The sequence below is a fragment of the Chrysemys picta genome, chromosome 12 (genome assembly GCF_011386835.1).
Source record: "Chrysemys picta bellii isolate R12L10 chromosome 12, ASM1138683v2, whole genome shotgun sequence".
Taxonomy (NCBI): Eukaryota; Metazoa; Chordata; order Testudines; family Emydidae; genus Chrysemys; species Chrysemys picta.
Genome location: NC_088802.1, coordinates 7,455,084 through 7,474,810, shown reverse-complemented (window position 1 = coordinate 7,474,810; position 19,727 = coordinate 7,455,084). Strand labels below are relative to the sequence as shown.

General features: G+C 53.5%; 1 protein-coding gene across 1 annotated transcript; it reads left to right on the top strand.

Moving 5' to 3' along the window:
- The first annotated feature begins 3,405 nt into the window (after positions 1 to 3,405).
- LOC101948743 (killer cell lectin-like receptor subfamily F member 1) lies at positions 3,406 to 13,762 on the top strand. The gene is made up of 6 exons (XM_065564270.1): positions 3,406 to 6,043; positions 8,690 to 8,788; positions 9,400 to 9,561; positions 10,384 to 10,538; positions 11,808 to 11,920; positions 12,575 to 13,762. Exons 1-6 carry the CDS (start codon positions 5,959 to 5,961, stop codon positions 12,717 to 12,719), a joined length of 759 nt encoding a protein of 252 aa, XP_065420342.1. The 5' UTR covers positions 3,406 to 5,958; the 3' UTR covers positions 12,720 to 13,762.
- The last annotated feature ends 5,965 nt before the right edge of the window (positions 13,763 to 19,727 follow it).

Below are 19,727 nucleotides of genomic sequence, written 5' to 3'. Positions count from 1 at the left end.
GGAGCCTGGCTCTCAGCCCCCCCCACGCTGCCCCACTTACGGCGGGGGAAGTGCTCCTGGTGAGGAAGCACACCGCCCACAGAAGGAGGAGAGTGGGGGTGTTTCTGTGATGCCAGCGTAACCCAGGCCTGCTCGCTGTGTCGCTCTGCACCCTTCAAGTGGTGGCTAGATCACCTAGGGTTGACGAGCCTGCTACAGCCGTAGCTAAGAGCGCTGTGTCTTTTAGCTCACGCATTGAGCTCAAGAGCTTACAGCCGCTGACAGCGTTACACCGTGCACCGGTGCTCTGGCCTGCTGTAGGCGCTGACTGACGGGATGTGCCTTGTTCTTCAGCCAGGGGCCAACATAGGTCGACTTACGTTTGTAGTGCAGATGTGCCCTTAGTCTCTCTCAGGCCTAGGAATGTCTTGCAGGGCAGCAATCCCTGCTCAAGAATGACCCGAGACGATACCATGGGTCGTACCAGCCCCTCCACTGCTGAGGCGAGGGGGGAGATGTATCCTAGTTTTCCAATTGATCTAGCTGAACTAGAGCCTAAGTTACTGGGCCCAGCGCAGGAACCACTGGGTGAGTTTCTCTCGGCTGTGTTCTGCAGGTCAGGCCAGATGGTCATGATGTTCCTTGTGACCTCGAAACCTCAGACATTCCGTTTTGGGATTAACCAGAAGCTGAGAGGTGGTTCTGGATAACCATGCAACCGTTTGATTTCCTACCTCTGCACGTTACCTAGCTGCTGCAGAAAGCAGGTCTGGTCTCGTGCTGCTGACGATCTGAGACCAACCCGAAGTGCACCGAGTGGCCCAGAGGATGGTTCTGTTGTGGGAGCGTTATATTTATACGGGATTGAAGGGCTCGAGCGTGCCTACCAGTGCGGGCTGCGCAGCGGTGAGCTTCCAGGGGAGATTGGCAGGAAGCGGGTGACGCTGGCATGCCAGGAGAACAAAGGCGGGAATTGCAGAAAGGAAGCCGGGCACGAGGTACAAAGGGCCGAGCGAGGGCTGATCCAGCAGCCATGAATGGACTAGTTAAGGACGGGGCATTAGCCTCTGAGATCTGATGCAGCGAGTGAATGCAGTGCGTTCTCCCTGCTCCCCCTCCGAGCTATCTGTGTGTCTCCAAAGGGACGGTGAGAAGGCAGCAGAGTCCAGTGAATGGATGAGCGTAAAGAACATACCTGACGGTTACACAGTGGCACAGACAGCAAGAGGGATGTTAACAGTGAATGGTTACGCCCCCTATGGGGAGACAGCTTGGTAGCAACTTCCAAATAAGTAGCAAAGCGGAGGTGTCTTCGTCTCTACTTTCAGCGGGGAAGCCGTGTTAGTCTGTTTCAGCAAAAACAACGAGGAGTCTGGTGGCACCTTAAAGACTAACAAATGTATTTGGGCATCAGCTTTCGTGGGGGTGGAACCCACTTCGTCATGAGTCTCATGTACAACTTGGAGCGTCCTTTGGACAGACCCCTTCTCGCCTGCACTATGTCTGCTGTGACCGCCAGACTTTCCTAGAAAGCCAGAATCATTCCAGGCACCGACTGCGGCAGGTGCAAACTCTCCAGACGTGGTATCTGTTTATACCCACCATAAACACTGTCATTGAGTGTTGCATAGAGACAGGCTCGCTTTGTCTCGACTGCCTTACCGCTGAGCCACGGACTCCTCTTCCGTTTGTTTCTAGATCTTTGTAAACTGTGATTTCCTTAATTATGCTATTTAGCACTGAGCCATATTTGTTTTTGGACGCTCTTTTTTGCACAGTCTTTATACTATGCTGTAAATGAAGTATGAGCATTGGAGGTGGACTTGTATTGCAAGGTAACGTAATGGTAGTGTTAAGATTAATGATGCCTGAATCGTAGTTTTATGCTGAGAGGTGTTGATGGCTGCCCCAACCTCATAGAGACTGACGGGCATGAATGCACCTTTCAATTAACATAACTGTCAGACTAAGGTACAGGGAAACCCCGGTATAACACGCCCCGCGATAACGCGAATTCGGATGTAACACGGTCATAAGGTGGCTCCGGCTGCTCCCCCAAAAAAAGAAAATGGGGGGGGGGGGCCTGAGCACCGCTGAAGCGCAAAAAAGAAAAAAAGCGGCCAGAGCTCCGCCAAAGCGCCCGGGGCAGTGGTCAACTGGCGGCCCCCCGCGCCTCCCTGGCGGTGTCCCCAGCAGAAGGTGGGGACAGGGGAAGCCCCCAGCGCTCCAACCCATCCCCGGCAGAAGCACAGGGGGTGGCAGGGGAAGCCCGAGCACTGGGACCCCCCCCCACTGCGGCCCCAGGAGGCAGCCTCACAGCTTGGGGGGTTGGGGGGGCACTCCCTACTGCGGCCTCAGGCTGTGATAGGGGGACTGGGCATCTCCGGTCTTGGGGTCGCAGTGGGGGGTGGAGAGGACATAAGGTATGAAACGGGTTGAGGAGCTGCAGTGGGGGGGGGGGGTGGAATGGGGGGACCCTGAGTGGCACCCCAGGGAAAGAGCAGAAAGGGGTGGAACTGTGGGTGGGGAGGAACCCGCAGCCCTGGAGCTCTCGGTCCCGGCAGGCATAGGACCGCGGCTTCTCTGCAAGCCGGAGAGGAGCCGTGGTCTGCGTCTGCCCGGGGCAGAGAGCACTGGCGCCCACAGCCCTGGAGCTCTCTGTCCCCGGCAGGCGTAGGGCCGCGGCTTCTCTGCAAGCGGGATAGGAGCCGTGGCCCCGCGCCTGCCGGGGACAGAGAACAACAGGGCTGCGGGTGCCGGTGCTCACTGTCCCTGGCAGACGCGGGGCCGCAGCTCCTCTCCCCTGCTGGGCACTGGGCACTAGGCGGCGCACATCAATGCACCACCTTGGGGACCACTGATGGGCTTGAAGCCCCCCTATACCGTGACCCCGCATTTAGCACGATGTAATTTTTTGGACCCCAAACATGGCGGTATAGCGGGGTTTCTTGTAATTGCAAGCCCCCTGCCCACACACAGGGTATGTAAGCCTATCTGAGACTTTCGTACTGAATGGGTGGCAGGGTTTTGCCAATTTTTGGAGGGGTGGGTACAGAACACAGAGAACTACAGAGCTACACCGACAGCTGGAAGGAACAGCTGAACGCACGGCGTCTGAGCCCGGGGTGAGATTTTGGGGTCAGAGGTGCAGGCTGAAAAATGTGTTCTTGGTGCTGTGATCAAAATAAGCGGTTTCCTATTACCTGTTTTCTTCTGGGTCGAGGGAAACGGGTCCTTTGTATGGTCTTTGTAAATAAACAAACCTGCCTCAACTAAATAGTGGCTTCTCACCAATGTCTCCTAACTGAGACAACCTACTAGACTCTAAACCTTTGGTGAGCTGCACAGATCAAAATGGAGAAAAGTATTTAGTCAAGACCACACGCGCAGGCCTGCACGCACGCCAGCCTTTGTCTTGTTGAGGTGAGTGAAGGTAGAATTTGGGATTGGGTTACCAGCTTCTTAAATTTAGGAGTGAGTAGCGTGGGTTAAGCCAACCAGTGGAGAAACCAGTATGCCTGTTTCCTAGTGTTGCACAACCTTGGGATGTTGGGGGGGCATAAGAACGGCTATACTGGGTCAGACCAAAGGTCCATCTAGCCCAGTATCCTGTCTTCTGACAGTGGCCAATGCCAGGTGCCCCAGAGGGAATGAACAGAACAGGTAAACACCAAGTGATCCATCCCCTGTCGCCCATTCCCAGCTTCTGGCAAACAGAGGTAGGGACACCATCCCTGCCCATCCTGGCTAATAGCCATTGATGGACCTGTCCTCCATGAACTTAGTTAGTTCTTTTTTGAACTAACTGCCACACCGCCTGGCTTGAAGTGGTTTCCATCGTATAGAGGGTTTATGGTTTGATTCAATGGCTCTAAGCCCCTCACTGTACAAATTTTTCCAGCCACCCTGGCCTGGCTGGGGGGGCAGTTGCTTCCTTTTTCACACCCTCAGCTCAGTAACCTAGAGTTCACCCTCTTTCCTTCTCATCTGAACCCAGCGGTGGCCCCCTGCTCTCCCACCTATGACTGGGCCAACTGGAGGTGAGTTAGGTGCCCCAGTCTTCCTGCCTTTCCACTGCAGTTTGTGCTTCTCAAAATCCCCCCCCAACCCCAGACTTAGTAGTCGCCAAAGCAAGGATCGACGTTCCATGGACTCAACCGGTACGGAGGTTCTCCAGCCGCCCCTGCGTGGCCCATAGACCTGAGCCAAACTCGGCCAGGGAGCGCTCTCCCCACAGCTGGTGGAAATATGGTAAACGTGTTATGGAAACTTACAAGGACCAAACCAAAATGTGTTTGGATTTTCCCCTTTGTTCTCTCTTTCCCCCCCCCCCCCCGGCCCTTTTTCAGTGGCAAAAGCAAAGGAAGTTGGGGTGGGAGGGAGACCGCAAAACGTTCAGTTTCCAAAACTGGAAAACTTTTATTTTTGTCCAAAACAATTTTTTTTTATTTAAAAAAATATTCTGGTGGAGTTTTGGCCAAGGCTGTGGGCTCTGCTCCAATGGGAGGATTTCCCTGGTGAATGCACCATGACTAGGAGTTATCACAGCCACGTGGTCTAATATCTGGTGCTTTCAGTGTTCAGTCCTGTAGATTCAAAGACTAAGAAGGAGAGATCTAGCCAATCAGAGACCCGCTTTGCACACCTCTGCAAAGGCTTTGCACACCTTTGCACACGTCTGCAAAGGCAGGAGTGTGATGCTGACCTACAGGAAGTGGCTTCTGGCCAGCAAGCCCCACGGTGCCTGAGCGCTGGTGTTTTCACATGGCTTCTGTGAGCCTCTCAGATCAGCCCTTTCTCGCCCACGGCTGTTTCCATTCGCTCAGGGGTCTGTGTTTGAGGCAGGAGCCGGGCTGCCTGGGCCGTCACCTTTCAGCCTGACCTAGAAAGTGCCGCGTTCTGGTTCGAGGCAGGATGTGAGGAAATAGGCCCCACGAACAGCCCCTCTGGTCCCCTTGTGCGCTGCAGAGATTACAGCGACTGATTAGCTCCAGGCTCTCAGCTTCCTGTCCTGGTGGGGTGGGGTAAAAAGCTCAATCTTTGATTCCTCTCCATCAGCGCGACCATGCTCAGGGGGCCCAGTGCCGCCCTTTCCAGCTTTGTTTGGCATCTATGGCCTAACATTCACCATGGGTTCATCCCCCAGCTCCCTGACGGGCACTTGGAGGGACGGACGTGCCCTTGTCTGGCAGTTGCTGGCGCTCGCTCCTCTCGCTGGGGTTAGCCCACCAGGCAAGGCCTGAGCTATGGTGCTGCGGTGAACACAAGCAGGTACTTGGAGCCATGAGTGAGAATCGCGGGCGTCGCTGGGACCAACAACGAGCAAACCACCCCTTAGGGGTGCAGCTGTCTAGCCTGCAGAGGGATGACCTTCGGGACTCCCCCCAAGCTGGAGATGAAGAGAACTTCTCCCCCAGTGCCTGTTGCACCCACTTCTCGTCGGGGTGAATTGGGGCTCTGCTCCCTGACGGCGGGAGAGCAGAGCTGTAGTGTAGATCCCCTCCCTGCTCATTTGGGGCTGCACGAGCTGTCACTAGGCCATCAGCCTTGAACGGGGAGGTCACAAGCCAGGTTCTCCAGAGAGTGCCCGAGTCCTCCCACCTGCCAAGCACCCAGGGGCCTGGCTTCTGGATTTTGGGTCTGGTGCTTCGTCCTCCCACTGGCCGTATCCCACTGCGGCGACGGGCCGGCCGCGGGAAAGAGCCAGGAATCGGCGCCTTTAGGCAGCGGAAGAGCTTTGAGGCTGCGTTTTGCATAGGACACAAGGCCCGTGTTTTGTGCCCTCGCTAGCTTGCTGTGCGAGTTGTTACGTTTCCTGTGTGGTTTCGAAGCGTGCGGCCAGGGGAGGCGGCCGTTTCCTCTGAACACTGGAGCCCCACAAGCCGAGCAGTCCGAGTCTCACCCCCGTCCCTCGGGGTCTCTCTGTGATTTCCCCGCTCCTTCTTGTTTGCTGGGAGACGAAGGCAGCGACTCTGGAGGATGCAGGACGAAGAGGGTTACACGGTATTGAATCTCCGGCCCAAGATGGGAACCGCCAGCCGCCCGTCTGCGGACGGGATCCAAGGTATCGCTCCAAAGTCTCTGCAGGCTCTCTCATCTGTCACAGTAATTCCGGCTTGTGCTTTCAGTGGGGTCTGAGAGAGGATGGATGGGAAGCAGGCAGGGGACAACTTCATGTTGTGTTTCAGGCTGTGGCCTGGGATGCGGGAGACCTGGGTTCGAATCTTAGCTCTGCCAAGAACTTCTTGTGTGACCCTGGGGACAAATCCCTTCATTGCTCTGGGCCTCAGTTTCCCCATCTGTGACATGGGGATAAAAGCACTGTCCTGCCTCATGAGGGTTGAGAGGACAAATACAATAAAGACCGTGAGATGCCTCGATAGTGTGGGAGGTACTTAAAACGTGTGTTCTAGCTACTGGGATGTTCATATGGGGGTGATGGAGAACGGCGAAGTGGGGGACAGAGTGTGTGTGATGGGCATCCAGAGCCTCTGTGCTGGAGCAGGTCCGTGCTCAACTCCGGACAGCCATGTGCACGTATGGTGGTTATTGGACAGCCCCTTACCCCTGAACCATTCCCACTCTGCTGGTCTCTGCAAGGCACAGCCCCTGCACTCCCGTCAGAGCCAGGACCCGGAGAGCTTGGCTGTATTTCCTCCGTAGTTTGTATGCAGTTAGAATTCTAGCCGAGCCGATGAGCTGTGTGGGGCAGGGATCACTGACGTCTTTGTGCCTCGCCCAGCCCAACGGGGCCCGCTAGGCTCACCTGTAGGTCCTGCCGCAGTAAGAACGGTATTTAATAATGTGAATAACCCAGCAGCCAGTGGAGGGTTATTGCTGTCCATGGTTTGGGCCCTGAACACGCTGGTTCAATGCAAGCAGGGCTGGGGGGGCCCAGTGTGGCAGGCCCTGGCTGTATCGATGCTGTATTCTAATGGCCCCGGGCGAGTCAGCCTTTACTCTAGGGAAGGGCCTGGTGCTATTTCTGGCTTCACCCTGTCCAGGCCCCGGATCATACGGTGACTAAGTGGAGTGAGGTTCTCACTGACCTGCAGACATGGGTCGTAGCAAAAGGTCGTTGGCGGTGTTTCGAATGCAATTTGGGCCATGTCTGACATTCTACTGTCACGACCTAGCAGCAGGGCTAAGAGAGGAGGGGCAGGCTGCACTCATGGTTAATGCAGTGGGCTGGGACCCAGGAGATCTGGGTCCAGTTCCTAGTTCTGCCCCAGACTCTGTGACCCTGACCAAGTCCGTGCACCTCTTTGGGCCTTGATAATCTCCCTGTTACTGACAGGGAACCATCTGCCCTTTGTCTGTGAACAGTGAGGTCTCGGCTGGAGTCTCCAGGCGTTACTGTAATATGGATAACAACACATGCAACACCACATCTTTTGTGTCTGTCCTGCCTCTGACTCTGTAGTGACCTGCCTCGGATGCTTAGTGTCCTGTTAGATTTCATCTAATAAATGTTTCTCGCCTCCATTTCCTGTCTCGCTTCGTTCTCTCTCTACCAGCTGTGGCAAGATTTTCAAACTCAACCCGGGCAGTCAGGCTCCTAACGCCCATGGAAACCCCTGGGGAGTTGGGTGCCCACCTCTCGTTTGTGTCTCCAACTCTCCCTTCCCTCACCCCCACAGCCTGCTGTTCCAATGCTGTAACTAACTCCCCTTCCGGCCGTGCGTCGCAGAAAGCCAGACTGAAACGCCCCATTCCCTGCCGCGGGAGTTCTGTGAACCGGGCTGGCGGTTAGCGTTTGCATGGCGGACAAAGAGGTGGCTGCTTTGGGGAACCAACTCGGGACACCACAAGGGTTCTAGAGGGCAGTTGCTCAGTGATTTCCCCAAATCAGGGCTCCTTTAAGTGGTCTCAGATTGGGAGGGGAGGGAGAAATCACCAGTTACTTTGAGAAATCTTGGCCAAAATGCAGAGTAAAATTGTCCTGCAGCAGGAGAGCTCCCAAGGGGACAGAAGAGACGTGAAAAGCAAAAGGCTGTGATTACACCGTATCATGTTAATCAGCAGAATCTAATTGTTTCCTTCTGCTTCCCCATTTGGATCCACGTGTTGTCTCTTCTGAGACTGTAATCGCTTCAGGGCAGGAGCCGTCTGTTTCTAGAACGTAAGAGCGGCCACACTGGGTCAGACCAAAGGTCCATCTAGCCCAGTATCCTGTCCTCCAACAGTGGCCAATGCCAGGTGCCCCAGAGGGAATAAACAGAACAAGACAATCATCAAGTGATCCATCCCCTGTTGCCCATTCCCAGCTTCTGTCAAACAGAGGCTAGGGACTCCATCCTGGCTAATAGCCATTAATGGACCTGTCCTCCATGAACTTATCTAGTTATTTTTGAACGCTGTTATAGTTTTGGCCTTCACAAGTTAATATCCCAAATTAATTAGGGATTTTAGGTCCCAGCTGGTGACACCTCTGGGGCACTTGGCATTGGCCACTGTCGGAAGACAGGACACTGGGCTAGATGGACCTTTGGTCTGACCCAGTGTGGGTGTTCTTATGTTAAGATCTTGGCCTGTGGCTCTGACCGCTGTGACCCACCTCTGCTGAGGAGTGTTTGAGATGGAGAGCAGATGCAGAGCACCTCCTGGCCTCCTTCTTTCACCTGTAATGATGGGTCTATGAAAGGTTATGCTGATGCTTGTCACACAGCCCGGGAGACACTGAGGCTGACTGACCAATCCGAATTCACAGATTCTCCTGCGAACCTGCGTGGGTATAAAATCACCATCGGCGTTTTGGGGGTCTGGAGCGTTGTGGCGACGCTGGCTGTGATCGCGCTGAGCATTCTGGGTGAGCGTCTAGATCCTGTTTGTTTTGTGGACAGCCTGTAAACTTCCCCATGTCTCATCCCAGAGGCTTTTAATAGATTCCGAGGCCAGAAGGGACCATTATGACCGTCTAGTCTGACCTCCTGGATAACACCGGCCAGAGACCTGCCCCTATCATAATTCCTAGAGCAGGTCTCTTAGAAAAAACATCCAATCTTGATTTATAAAATTGTCAGTGATGGAGAATCCACCACGCCCCTTGGCAGATGGTTCCAGTGGTTAATTACCCTCATTTGCATGCTGGCTGTACAGGGCACTGTCGTAATTCCTGCGCTACAGAAGGGCCAAGCGAAGGCCCATAAATGGGAGGTGATGTGCCCATGGCTAAAGCATGAGTCAGCTACAACACCAGAACACAAGAGTCCTGACACCCAACTTTCCCTGCTCTAATCCACCCGCTCCCAGAGCCAGGGTTAGAACCCACAACTCCCTGGCCTGGCCCCTCCCAGTGAATTAGTTTCCTCTCTCTTCTCCCCTTGATTTTTCCCATGATCCTCGTTCTTTGGTGCTCATTTTTCACTGTGTTGTTGCCAGGCAAGAACTCTAACCGCAGGTCTCATGGCTGTTTTCAAGATTCATCTCATGAAGGACTGACAGGAGCAGCGCCCAATGCCCCCGCGAGCCGTGGTGCCCAGTGGGGAGAGGGAAACGGGGCAGAATGCGGTGCCCGTCTGAGCCACCTAGTGTCACGCCTGAGCCAGGCTCTGTGTGCGCCCATCAACAGCAGCTCCCTGGGTAACCCCAGCTCCTCCGCTCTGGGATTGACCGCTCCATTTAAAGGCCCCTGGAGAGAGACTTTCAAGCAGTGGTTGAGTGACACCTACTAGCTGAGTGTATGGTACCATGTAATAGCGTTAGTGAGGGCGGGTGCCAGTGGTGTGCCCGATCATGTGGAACAGGGTGTGCAAATGCTAATAGCTTCACTGGGGTGAATGAAAAGGGGCTGGTCATCCCTGGTGTAATTCCACTGTCCTCAAGGGAGTTCTGCTAGTACTCCGCTCCCAGCTGAGATCAGGGCCCTGTTGTGCTGGGTGCTGCACGGACACACAGGGAGAGGCAGTCCCTGCCCCAGCTGAGATCAGGGCCCCGTTGTGCCGGGTGCTACACAGACACACAGGGAGAGACAGTCCCTGCCCCAGCTGAGATCAGGGCCCCGTTGTGCCGGGTGCTACACAGACACACAGGGAGAGACAGTTCCTGCCCCAGCTGAGATCAGGGCCCCGTTGTGCCGGGCGCTGCACAGACACACAGGGAGAGACAGTCCCTGCCCCAGCTGAGATCAGGGCCCCGTTGTGCCAGGCGCTGCACAAACACACCGACAGTCCCTGCCCCAAAGCTGGCAATCTACACGGATCAGGCACCCAGTGAAAGGGGGAACTGAGGTACAGGGACGGGACATGACTCACGTAAGGTCACCCAGGGGGTCTGTGGTGCAGCCGGGAACAGAACAGAGATTTCCTGAGAGCCAGTCTGTTGTCCAAGCTGCTGCGCCAGGCAGCCTCTCAATGGAAGCACCTAATTCAGCCATTAACGGCGTCTCCTGCTTGTCTCCTCTAGAGGGCGCTGGCTGCAAAATCTGTCCCCCGGACTGGCTGCCACATGGTGCCAAATGCTACTGGTTTTCCACAGAGAGTAAAATCTGGGCCAGGAGCCGCGAGGACTGCTTAGCGAGGAGCGCTCGCATGGTGATGATCCAGGAGCAGGATGAGATGGTAAAGTGAGAAACAGGTGGTGGCGGGATGTGTGTGTTAATCTTCACCTGGAAAGATGGGGGGTGTCCATGAATATCCATTTTACGCTGATTTTTAAAACGATAAAATTACCCCAAGGCCACTTTTCGCAGTTCCACTTTATTTTATTGTCTTTGTTTAAAAAAGCAATAACCCAGCTTTGACCTGTTTGGGAATGTCCTCACTCGCTTGTCTGTCTGTCAACTGTTCTATTGGATTATGTCCCTAATGTGTTGCAGAGAAGCTAAATCCGTGACCCTGCAAACACACTTGTGCACACACTTAGTTTTATCCTAGGACTAGTCCCACCGAAATTCCTGTCCCTATTTTTGTGGGTTTCCGATCACATTTTCCTATCTATTTATTTAAAGCTTCTCTCTCCTGTTGCTGGGGAAAGAAGCTCTAAACAGCCACAGGAAACTGAATAACTGAGATCTACAGGTTGATACAGTGAACCTGACTATACACCAAGTGCTGCCAAATGCCCAATGGAAACGCACTGAAAACCCCCCAGCTTTGAGTTCGTCAGCCTAGGTGTGACTGAGCCCTGGAAAGCCAAGCAGATGAGCTGGGAGCGGCACACTCAGGCTGCACCCAAATGAGATGCTGATTGTGCCGGATATGGCTTGCGAGGGCTCTGGACTCAGCTCCCCGGCAGCAGGGTTGGATGTGTCCATGGGCTGCATGGATTTGGCTCTTTCTTGACTGGAAAGGGAGGAAACCCTCCACGTGATCGCTTCCCACCCCTGGGGGCACTGGCGTGAGCTGTCTCAGAGTGGACTGTGCAGATCTCCATACTATGCTTGTCCCCTCTCCCTCGCCGCTTTGAGCAGCAAAATAGTGATCAACTGCTGACATGGAAAGTATCGTCCTTGGTATCTGTCAGTACCATTGAGATGGCTGGGGAAGTTCACACCCCCTCAGAGCTGTCCGGAGCGGAGGACCTGTACATATTTTCAAACTTGGGGCTGAAGTCTCAAGCTCCAGTGTCTCCCGGAGGGGCTGAAGCCCAGAGCCCCGAATGGAGGAAGGGGGCATGGAGGGGCTCCGGGAAATACTATTTGAGAATTTAACCTGGTGCTCAGGTAGCAATCGAACATCAGGTGCTAGCGTAACCCACTGGCCATTGTCGTTACGTGTCCTGCTCCGTGCTTCATCCATGGAGAATGTGAATCTGTTACAAATCCGCTTGCAAAGCAGCTGGGAGTCCCAGCGGGTTCTCTCCCACAAGTGCCTCTCTCCTACTTACAGGAGTTCCTGGGGAACAGCATTCAAGAGAAGTACCTCGTCTGGACTGGCCTCAGTGCGAACGTGACCGGGATGAAATGGACCTGGGTGGATGGATCCTTGTTAAATCAGACGCTGTGAGTTGCTTTTCTGGATGGTTGCTGAGTTATGTAAGGCAGGGGGCGGGCGTCCCTTATTATTTGAGGCCAAGACTTTCAGAAGCGATGAGTGATTTTGGGGTCCCGGCTGAGACAGCCTAAAGGGCCCAGTTGCCGGTAGGTGCTGAGCACCCTCCCTCTGATAAACAGGGGTCTGATGTTGGGGCCCCCAAATCACTCAACCCATTTTTGAAACTCTAGGGCACAATTTTCAAAAGCATCCAAGTGACTTGGGCATTTAGTGTCATTGACCATCAATGGGACGTAGGCTCCTAAATCACTTGGGCACCATTTGAAGATGCTACACCTTGGCCCTAAGTCTTAGGAAGGTTGATATGCAGCATCCCAGGGAAGAGCTTTGAGTGACCCTCCCCTTCCCCCCCCCCAGCCGCCATTCTCAGTCAGAAGATGCTGGAACGGGGAGATCCACCCCATGAGAATGTGCCAGGGCTCCATGAGGTTTGTCTTTGTGATTTCCAGATCCTTTGTGCTCCAGTTACAATTAGCGACAAGGTTTCACCAACACCAGTCTGGGTCTAGACACACAGAACAGCTCTGCTGTCAGTGACCTGCATTAACAAGACCCCTTGAGTGCCACGAGGGCAACCAATGACTCTTCCCTTGGTCCGGCAGGTTCCCCGTGAAAGGATCTGCTGAAGAGAACAGCTGTGGGGTGATCAAAGGGAGTCAGATCCAGTCGGAAACCTGCAGCGGTGAATACAGATGGATTTGCCAGAAGGACGCCATCCAAATAGACAGCGGAACTAGCGATCTGTAGAGCGCTGCCAATCTGCAGAGATCCGCTTTATATCCGTGCGATATTTTTGCAGATCGGATGCAGATATTAATTTTGTATCTGTGCAGGGCTGTGGCAGTCTGCAGTTGTAGAGCCGAGAGGTAACAACCCCTCGCTCTAACGTGCAGCGCTGAGATTTTTAAAGGGGCCTGTATTTTATTTTCTATTAAGTGCTCAGCTGCAACATAGGATCCCAAACTTTCAAAGACTGACACCTGTGCTTCACTTTAATCACCTACGTAGCCCTCTTTGCAGGAACCAGACAATGACTCAGGCCCAGACCGTCAAAGCTAATTAGGTGCCTGGCTCCCAGTAGGGGGTAAGCACTTAAATACCTCTTGAGGAGATAGAAGGGTCTGGGCCCTTCTGCCTCAGTTTCCCCCTGCTGGCCCCTTGATGCTGCTTCCAGGCTGGGGCACTCAGGGTCTTCAGACTCTGGGGAGAGGCAGCTTCTGAACATGGCCAGCTCTGCTCTGTGCTGTCAAGGGAGGGCTCAAACTTCAGAGCTAAAACCTTTGCCTTCTCCCATGTCTCTGCCACCCCCCTGCTGCTCACCCCACCGGGCTGCTGGCCAAGGGGGGAGATGGAAGCAGCAGCCATAAAGGAGTTTGGGGCCCTGCAGTTATATCCCCTCCTTGATAGGTTGTTTAAAGCCGAAAAGGAGGGGACTGAACTGGTGGGGCCTGAGCACCATTAGCCCTTAGAGAAGCCACTGTCCCAGTGACACGTGGACGGGCCCAGGTCGCGAGAGGCTGTTCTACACACACGCCTTGTCTATAGGGCCTGTGTGACCCCACTTGGCAGCTGTAGATGTAAGCAGAGTCAGGATGAGCTCTACCCTGACATCTGGTGGTGAATTGTGGCTAGTTGTGGAAAAGAACTTCAGGGGCTGATATTATTTGCATAGGCACACCCACTCGCCTAGCATCAGCCCACAGCAGCCCAAATGGTCACTTGGGCTGCTGTGGGATCCCCAGTTTCTCTGTTATTGGGGTAGGAAGAATAAAGTCTTGTTACCCTGATTATGTGGATCAAGGACAGTGGAACTGTTTTATGACAGAGGGACGCGCCATCAACTAAGTAGCACTCGCTAGACAGGAGACATGGTTTCCAAAACCCAGTGAATGGAGAGAGGCTGCGGATAGAGAGTTGTACTTGTTGGTATGGGTCCCTTTTGAAGGTGTGAGACATCAATTGCATTTTTTCATCTCTCCACTGTGGAATATCAGAGCTAATTTTGATTCCATTAGGAGTCTAGTTACAGACTGCTGAGCTGAATTCACTTTGGGCCAATGGTGCACCGGCAGTGATTACACTGGTACAATTTCCCTGGTCATTGTCTGGACATGCTTAATCTGGTTTAAGAGCAGTCTTTTGCAGTTTAGTTTAAACCTGCTTCTAGGAAATATCTGCTAAACCAAAAACAAACCCTGCCATTCAAAGTAAGAGCCAGCCAGGGGTTTGTTCTGGGCCGCAGGTTTCACCAGACCAGTTCCACTTATCCCAGCACAACTTTCCATGTAGACAGAGCCTGCCCCCAGGGAGAGTCTTGTCTCAACCCATCAGCCAAAGGCTGGCCTGAGCCTGAAGCAGGGGATGGGAGGAACAATTAAGTTGCTTCAGGGCAAGTGACTGACAGAAGGTGGGTACAGGGGAGAAAAAGCTGAATGGGGAAAGGAGGGAGAAGAGACTGAGACATGGATTGGAGATCGAGGAGACTGAGGAAGGCTGGTCTTGCTGTTAATGCACTGGGCTGAGACTCAGGTGATCTGTCTTCAATTCCCCATTCTGCCACAGACTCCCTGTCACTGCCTCTCACTGTGCCTCAGTTTCCCTATCTGTGGAATAGGGACAGTTTGCCTGGTTAGACCATAAGCTCTGCAGAGCAGGGGCTGGGTGTGTCTGCACTGGAGCTGGAAGGTGTAATTTCTGGCTGGAGCAGACATACCACCCACACTAGCTGCGATTGAGCTGCCATGCTAAAATAGTGTAGCTGTGGCAGCAGGAGGGACCATCCAACTCAAGTACCTATCCAGGGTTTTGGCTGGACTGTACTCTGGGCAATTAGCCCCTCCCACCACCAGGGCTACACTATCTATTTTTAGCACTCAAGAGTGGGTATGTCTCCTCAAGCTGCCAGTTACATCTTCCAGCTCCAGTGTGGATGTATCCAGTGTGTGTCTGTGCAGCGCCCGGCACAATGGGGCCCTGATCTCAGCTGGGGCAGGGCCTGTCTCTCCCTGTGTGTCTGTGCAGCGCCTGGCACAACGGGGCTCTGATTTCAGCTGGGGCAGGGACTGTCTCTCCCTGTGTGTCTGTGCAGCGCCCAACACAACGGGGCCCTGATCCCAGCTGGGGCAGGGCCTGTCTCTCCCTGTGTGTCTGTGCAGCGCCTGGCACAACGGGGCTCTGATTTCAGCTGGGGCAGGGCCTGTCTCTCGCTGTGTGTCTGTGCAGCGCCTGGCACAACGGGGCCCTGATCTCAGCTGGGGCAAGGACTGTCTCTTGCTGTGTGTCTGTGCAGTGCCCAGCACAGCGGGGCCCTGATCTCAGCTGGGGCAGGGACTGTCTCTCCCTGTGTGTCTGTGCAGCGCCCAGCACAACAGGCCCTGATCTCAGCTGGGGCAGGGGCTGTCTCTCCCTGTGTGTCTGTGCAGTGCCCAGCACAACGGGGCCCTGAGCTCAGCTGGGGCAGGGACTGTCTCTCACTGTGGGTGGGAGCTAAGCCTTCTCTATGGGCCATTACTTAGATTGTGGGGTTTTTGGGTAGAGATCATCTTCATAGTCTGTGTTTGTGCAGCACCTAGCACAGTGGGGTGCTGGCCCACGGCTGGGATTCCTAGGTGCTACCACAATACAGATAACGCAACAGGTATTTAAATAGCTAAACATGACGTTGTGTCAGAGATTTTACTGTCTAACAGGGTTTCACACACACAATTTCACTTCCTAACCTGACTGTCTACTGAGGTGGTTGGCCAGGTAATTAAGGAAGCTGCAGTGGCTTGCCTGCTTGGGGGGATTTGGAAGTGCCAGCTGGGTTTTATTGTTTTCTGTTTCTGTTTGAGCTAGAAAAAAACAAGCCCTCCAAGCCGTCTAAAGCTTCCCCCAGTGCTCGACGGCGGCTGACGGACTGAACAGGAGAAGCTTTGAACACAAGCCTTGTTCAGCGGCTTTCAGCTGCAGGGAGGATGGTTGCTGGAGCTGAGTGTGAGGTGCTGTTTTCCCAGGGGGGGTTGTGTGTCTTCCACTGAAACTACAGGCAGATTTTCCAACTCTTCAGCATTGCAGCGGGAGAGAAAAAAGCAGTTTTTTTCCCCACAGAAAACTTCAAATTTTGGGTGAAAAACTTGAAGCCTGAACGAGGGTCCCCAACCTTCCAGCATGGTCCTGGAGGCTGCAGGAATTAAAGATTAACCTTGAATTAAAGATTATGTCCTGTGTTGAAACCTCCAGGAAAACGCCCAACCAAAACTGGCAATTTAGAATGGTTTGCACTGAACTAGTGCAATTTAGAGCTGCCACGGTTCTTCGTGGGAGTTTTAGTTTGGGCATCCCAGCCTGAAAAAATTTAGAAGACGGAAAAAGTCAGTTTTACAGATAAATTAAAAAAAAAAAGTCATTCTCATTTAAAAAAAAAAAAACCCAGATGTTTGGGTTTGGAGTTTTTTTATTGGAAATCTTCACAGCAAACTAAAGTTCTTCTTTCCTTCAAAAAGCCATTTTTCATTTAAAAACATCAAAGATAAATTTCCAACCATCTCTACAATACTGTAGTCTTTTAACAAGCCAGCCATCTCATTCCCTTCCCTCCCTGCCCCCATGCAACGCAGCTGGAAGGGAGCCAGCTCGGGTGCCCTAAATTGTTAGTTTAGATCACTCCACTGCTCCCAGACATATTGAAGTAGCAACAATCACACGGTAACTCATGTGAACTCTTTGGGGAGTGTGACACAGTGGGGGATTTTCTTAGTGTTCTGCATGAGTGCTGTGTGTGCCTCAGTTTCCCCGGTGTGCTACATGTTTAACGAGGTGGTGGGAGAGGGGGGTTGTTGTTGCCAAGGCCCTGGACAACAGCCTGGAGATTGGGTACCCGAGCAACTGGTGATTGGAGGCCCATCCCATCTTGGACGGCAGCTGGTTCTGGCCAGTGGTGGGAACAAAGGCTGATGGAAGAGAGAGGGCCCAGGTGACCTGTTTGCCTGGGACTGAAGACAAAGGACGGAGGAGGGGCTGTTGGGGAAGGTGATGATACAGGATGGTCGGCTGGAAGGAGGGGGCTACTGGACTGGGGCCAAAGAGCAGCTTGAGCTACCAGGCCGTGGGACAGACCCAGATGGATGGGGCTGGGCGTTTCTAGCTCCAAAAGACCTGAGAACTTTGTGTGCTGGGTTGAGGCATTCAATAAATCCTGTGGTTTTACGCTGGCTGAGTCACTGCGGGCTAGAGACAAGGTTTGCATTGTTCCCTCTGCGGGTGGAGGCCCTCGGGGTGCAGAGCGAGTGGAGGGGGCCCAGGCGAGAGACAGGCATGCAGAAAGCTCAGAGAGGTGTGGTTCCAGGAGGTGCTGGAGCGCAGGGCTTAACCCCCGAGAGGGAGTGGACCCCCGAGAAGGACTGTCACATGAAGGGGATTCCTCCCAGGGACCGTACGGAGCCCAGAGAGCACAGGGCTTAGTGCTAAACAGCTGCCCAAGGCAGACAGATCCCACGATTAGCTTTTCCTCTTGTAAGGCACAACGGGCCAGAGCCGCGGTGAGGGAGTAACGCCACCGTCTGACACAAGGGGCGGCGCTGCCAGGAAATCCCCCCTGAGCAATGCTGCGGAGTAGCGATTGCACAATGGGCATCGGTGCTGCCCCAATGCCGTTGGCTGACACCTCCCCCCCTGCCCCAAGATATGAGCCTCTGCGTGTCCCCGGTGCTCAGTCGGCAGCTGCAGAAGGGAGCAACCCCACCCCATCCCCAGGCCGGCGCGTGCTCCATCCTGCACAGAGCAGCTGGCTGCAGAGGGATGAGCTGGGGCCTTGATGCTGCAGTTAGTGCTGGATGGGGGGGAGGGGTGATGCTGGGGTCTAGGTTGGGGCTCCCAGAGCATAAGTGTCCAAGAGAGGAGGCTGCCCCCCTGCCCACATTCCTGTTCGCCCCACCTGCCCAGTGGAGAACCAGAACCTCCCTCCTTCCTGTGTCCCCCCTCCCTCAATGGAGGAGACACCCCCTGCCCAGATGCCCCCTCAAGCCCTCTAATGGACAACTCCCCCAGCCACCTGCACCTCCCACAAATGCAGGCACCTCCCCCTGCCCAGATCTTATGGGACTACTCATGGTAGTAGCGTTAAGCACGTGCACAGGTCTTTGCCGGATCAGGGCCCTGGGCTGTGAGCAGCGGTAGGCTGGGATGGTCTTATTGTTATATACAATGTGCGTGCAGCACCCAGCGCCATGGGGCTCCAATACCTGGTGGGGGGCTCTAGATGCTACCATAATACACACAGACTAAATGCACAGTTCTGAATCCGGTGGCTTTAGCTGTCTTCCACAGCTTCCCTTTCTGCGTGGGGGTTGTGCGGTGTGAAATCAGAGGGCTTTCTCATTAGCTCTGCTCTGTGGGGGAGGGGTGAATATTACATTTGTTATGTATTTGGTTGGGGTTTGGTTTTACCCACACTCCACCCCCAGTGGTTGCTTCTCTATCCAGAGCTCTGGGTCACTGTGCATTTGAAAACAGCCACACAGGAAGTACAAGGTAAGCAGGAGTGCCGGCAGCTACTCCGCCGCCCTAGGCGGTGGAAGGTCCTGCCCCCAACAGGGGCGGCGGAAGATCCCGCCGGCAAAATGCCGCCCCCAACCGGCGTGGCCGAAGATCCGGCCACTGTGGTCACCGCCCCCCCAAATTCCGGTGCCCTAGGCGACCGTCTAGGTCGCCTAATGGGTCGCGTCGGCCCTGAAGGTAAGGCTGGGAGTCTGGAAACGCTAACTCACATTCACAATTTCCTCGGGTCAGGGATCTCATCGGTTTCAATGCCACCACAGCAAAGCTGCGTATTTGCGAGATCAAGGCCTGCAAATTAGACCCTGTTGAATTTTTTTTTCAAATGAGAAATGGGGTTTTGATGATGTTCTTCACCGAAACATTCATTCTCATCTTTTTTTGTTTTTAATGACATTTAAGAAAAAATTGGTTTTCCCATTGCAAAATTGGAGGAGAAATCCCATTTTTTCTGTTTTTGTTTTGTTTTGTTTTTTAGCCGGAAAAAAAAAAGGGAAGAATTTTTTTAAGGGCAGTGGAAAAAAAAGTGAGTAGATTTTCCTCCCGACTTTCTCTCACTTCATTTAAGCTCTTTTGCAACTTGGAAAAAAAGAATTTTTTTTTTAAAGTGTGTATGATTCCACACCACACCGCCCACCATACAGAAAAGAAAAATTTAAAAATGAAATTTTGTCAAAAAATAAAAATTGCAAACAATGTCTCTGACATATTTTTCCCCTCAAAACACTTTTTAGATCCTGCACTTATGCACGTGCTTAACTTTACTCCTGGGAACAGCCCCTAGGACATCAGTGGAATTACTTGCACTAGTATAAATTAAGCACATGCATACATATTTCCAAACTGAGATCATTAATTTTTTCAAGCAGCTCTGTTGAATACTGAGTGAAGCTGCAACACTTCCTCTGCAGGGTCACTGATATAGCAGGGACCTGACCCACTCAACTGGGAAAATCCCCCGATCGCAGATCCCACATTTTCTGCAGGCAGCAGGTCAGTGTAGACGCTGCCTATGCCAAAGGGAGGGTTCCCCAGTTGGGGTAGGCAATCCCTCCCCATGAGGCGATAGCTAGGTCGATGGAAGAACAGTGCTGTCTACACAGGGGCTAGGTTGGTGTAGCTGTTTTCTCTCAGTGGTGTGGATTTTTCACACCCCTGACAGACTATTTTTTACCAATACCCCCGCCCCTTTCAGACAGACGATCAGTTGCGGTAGGAAGG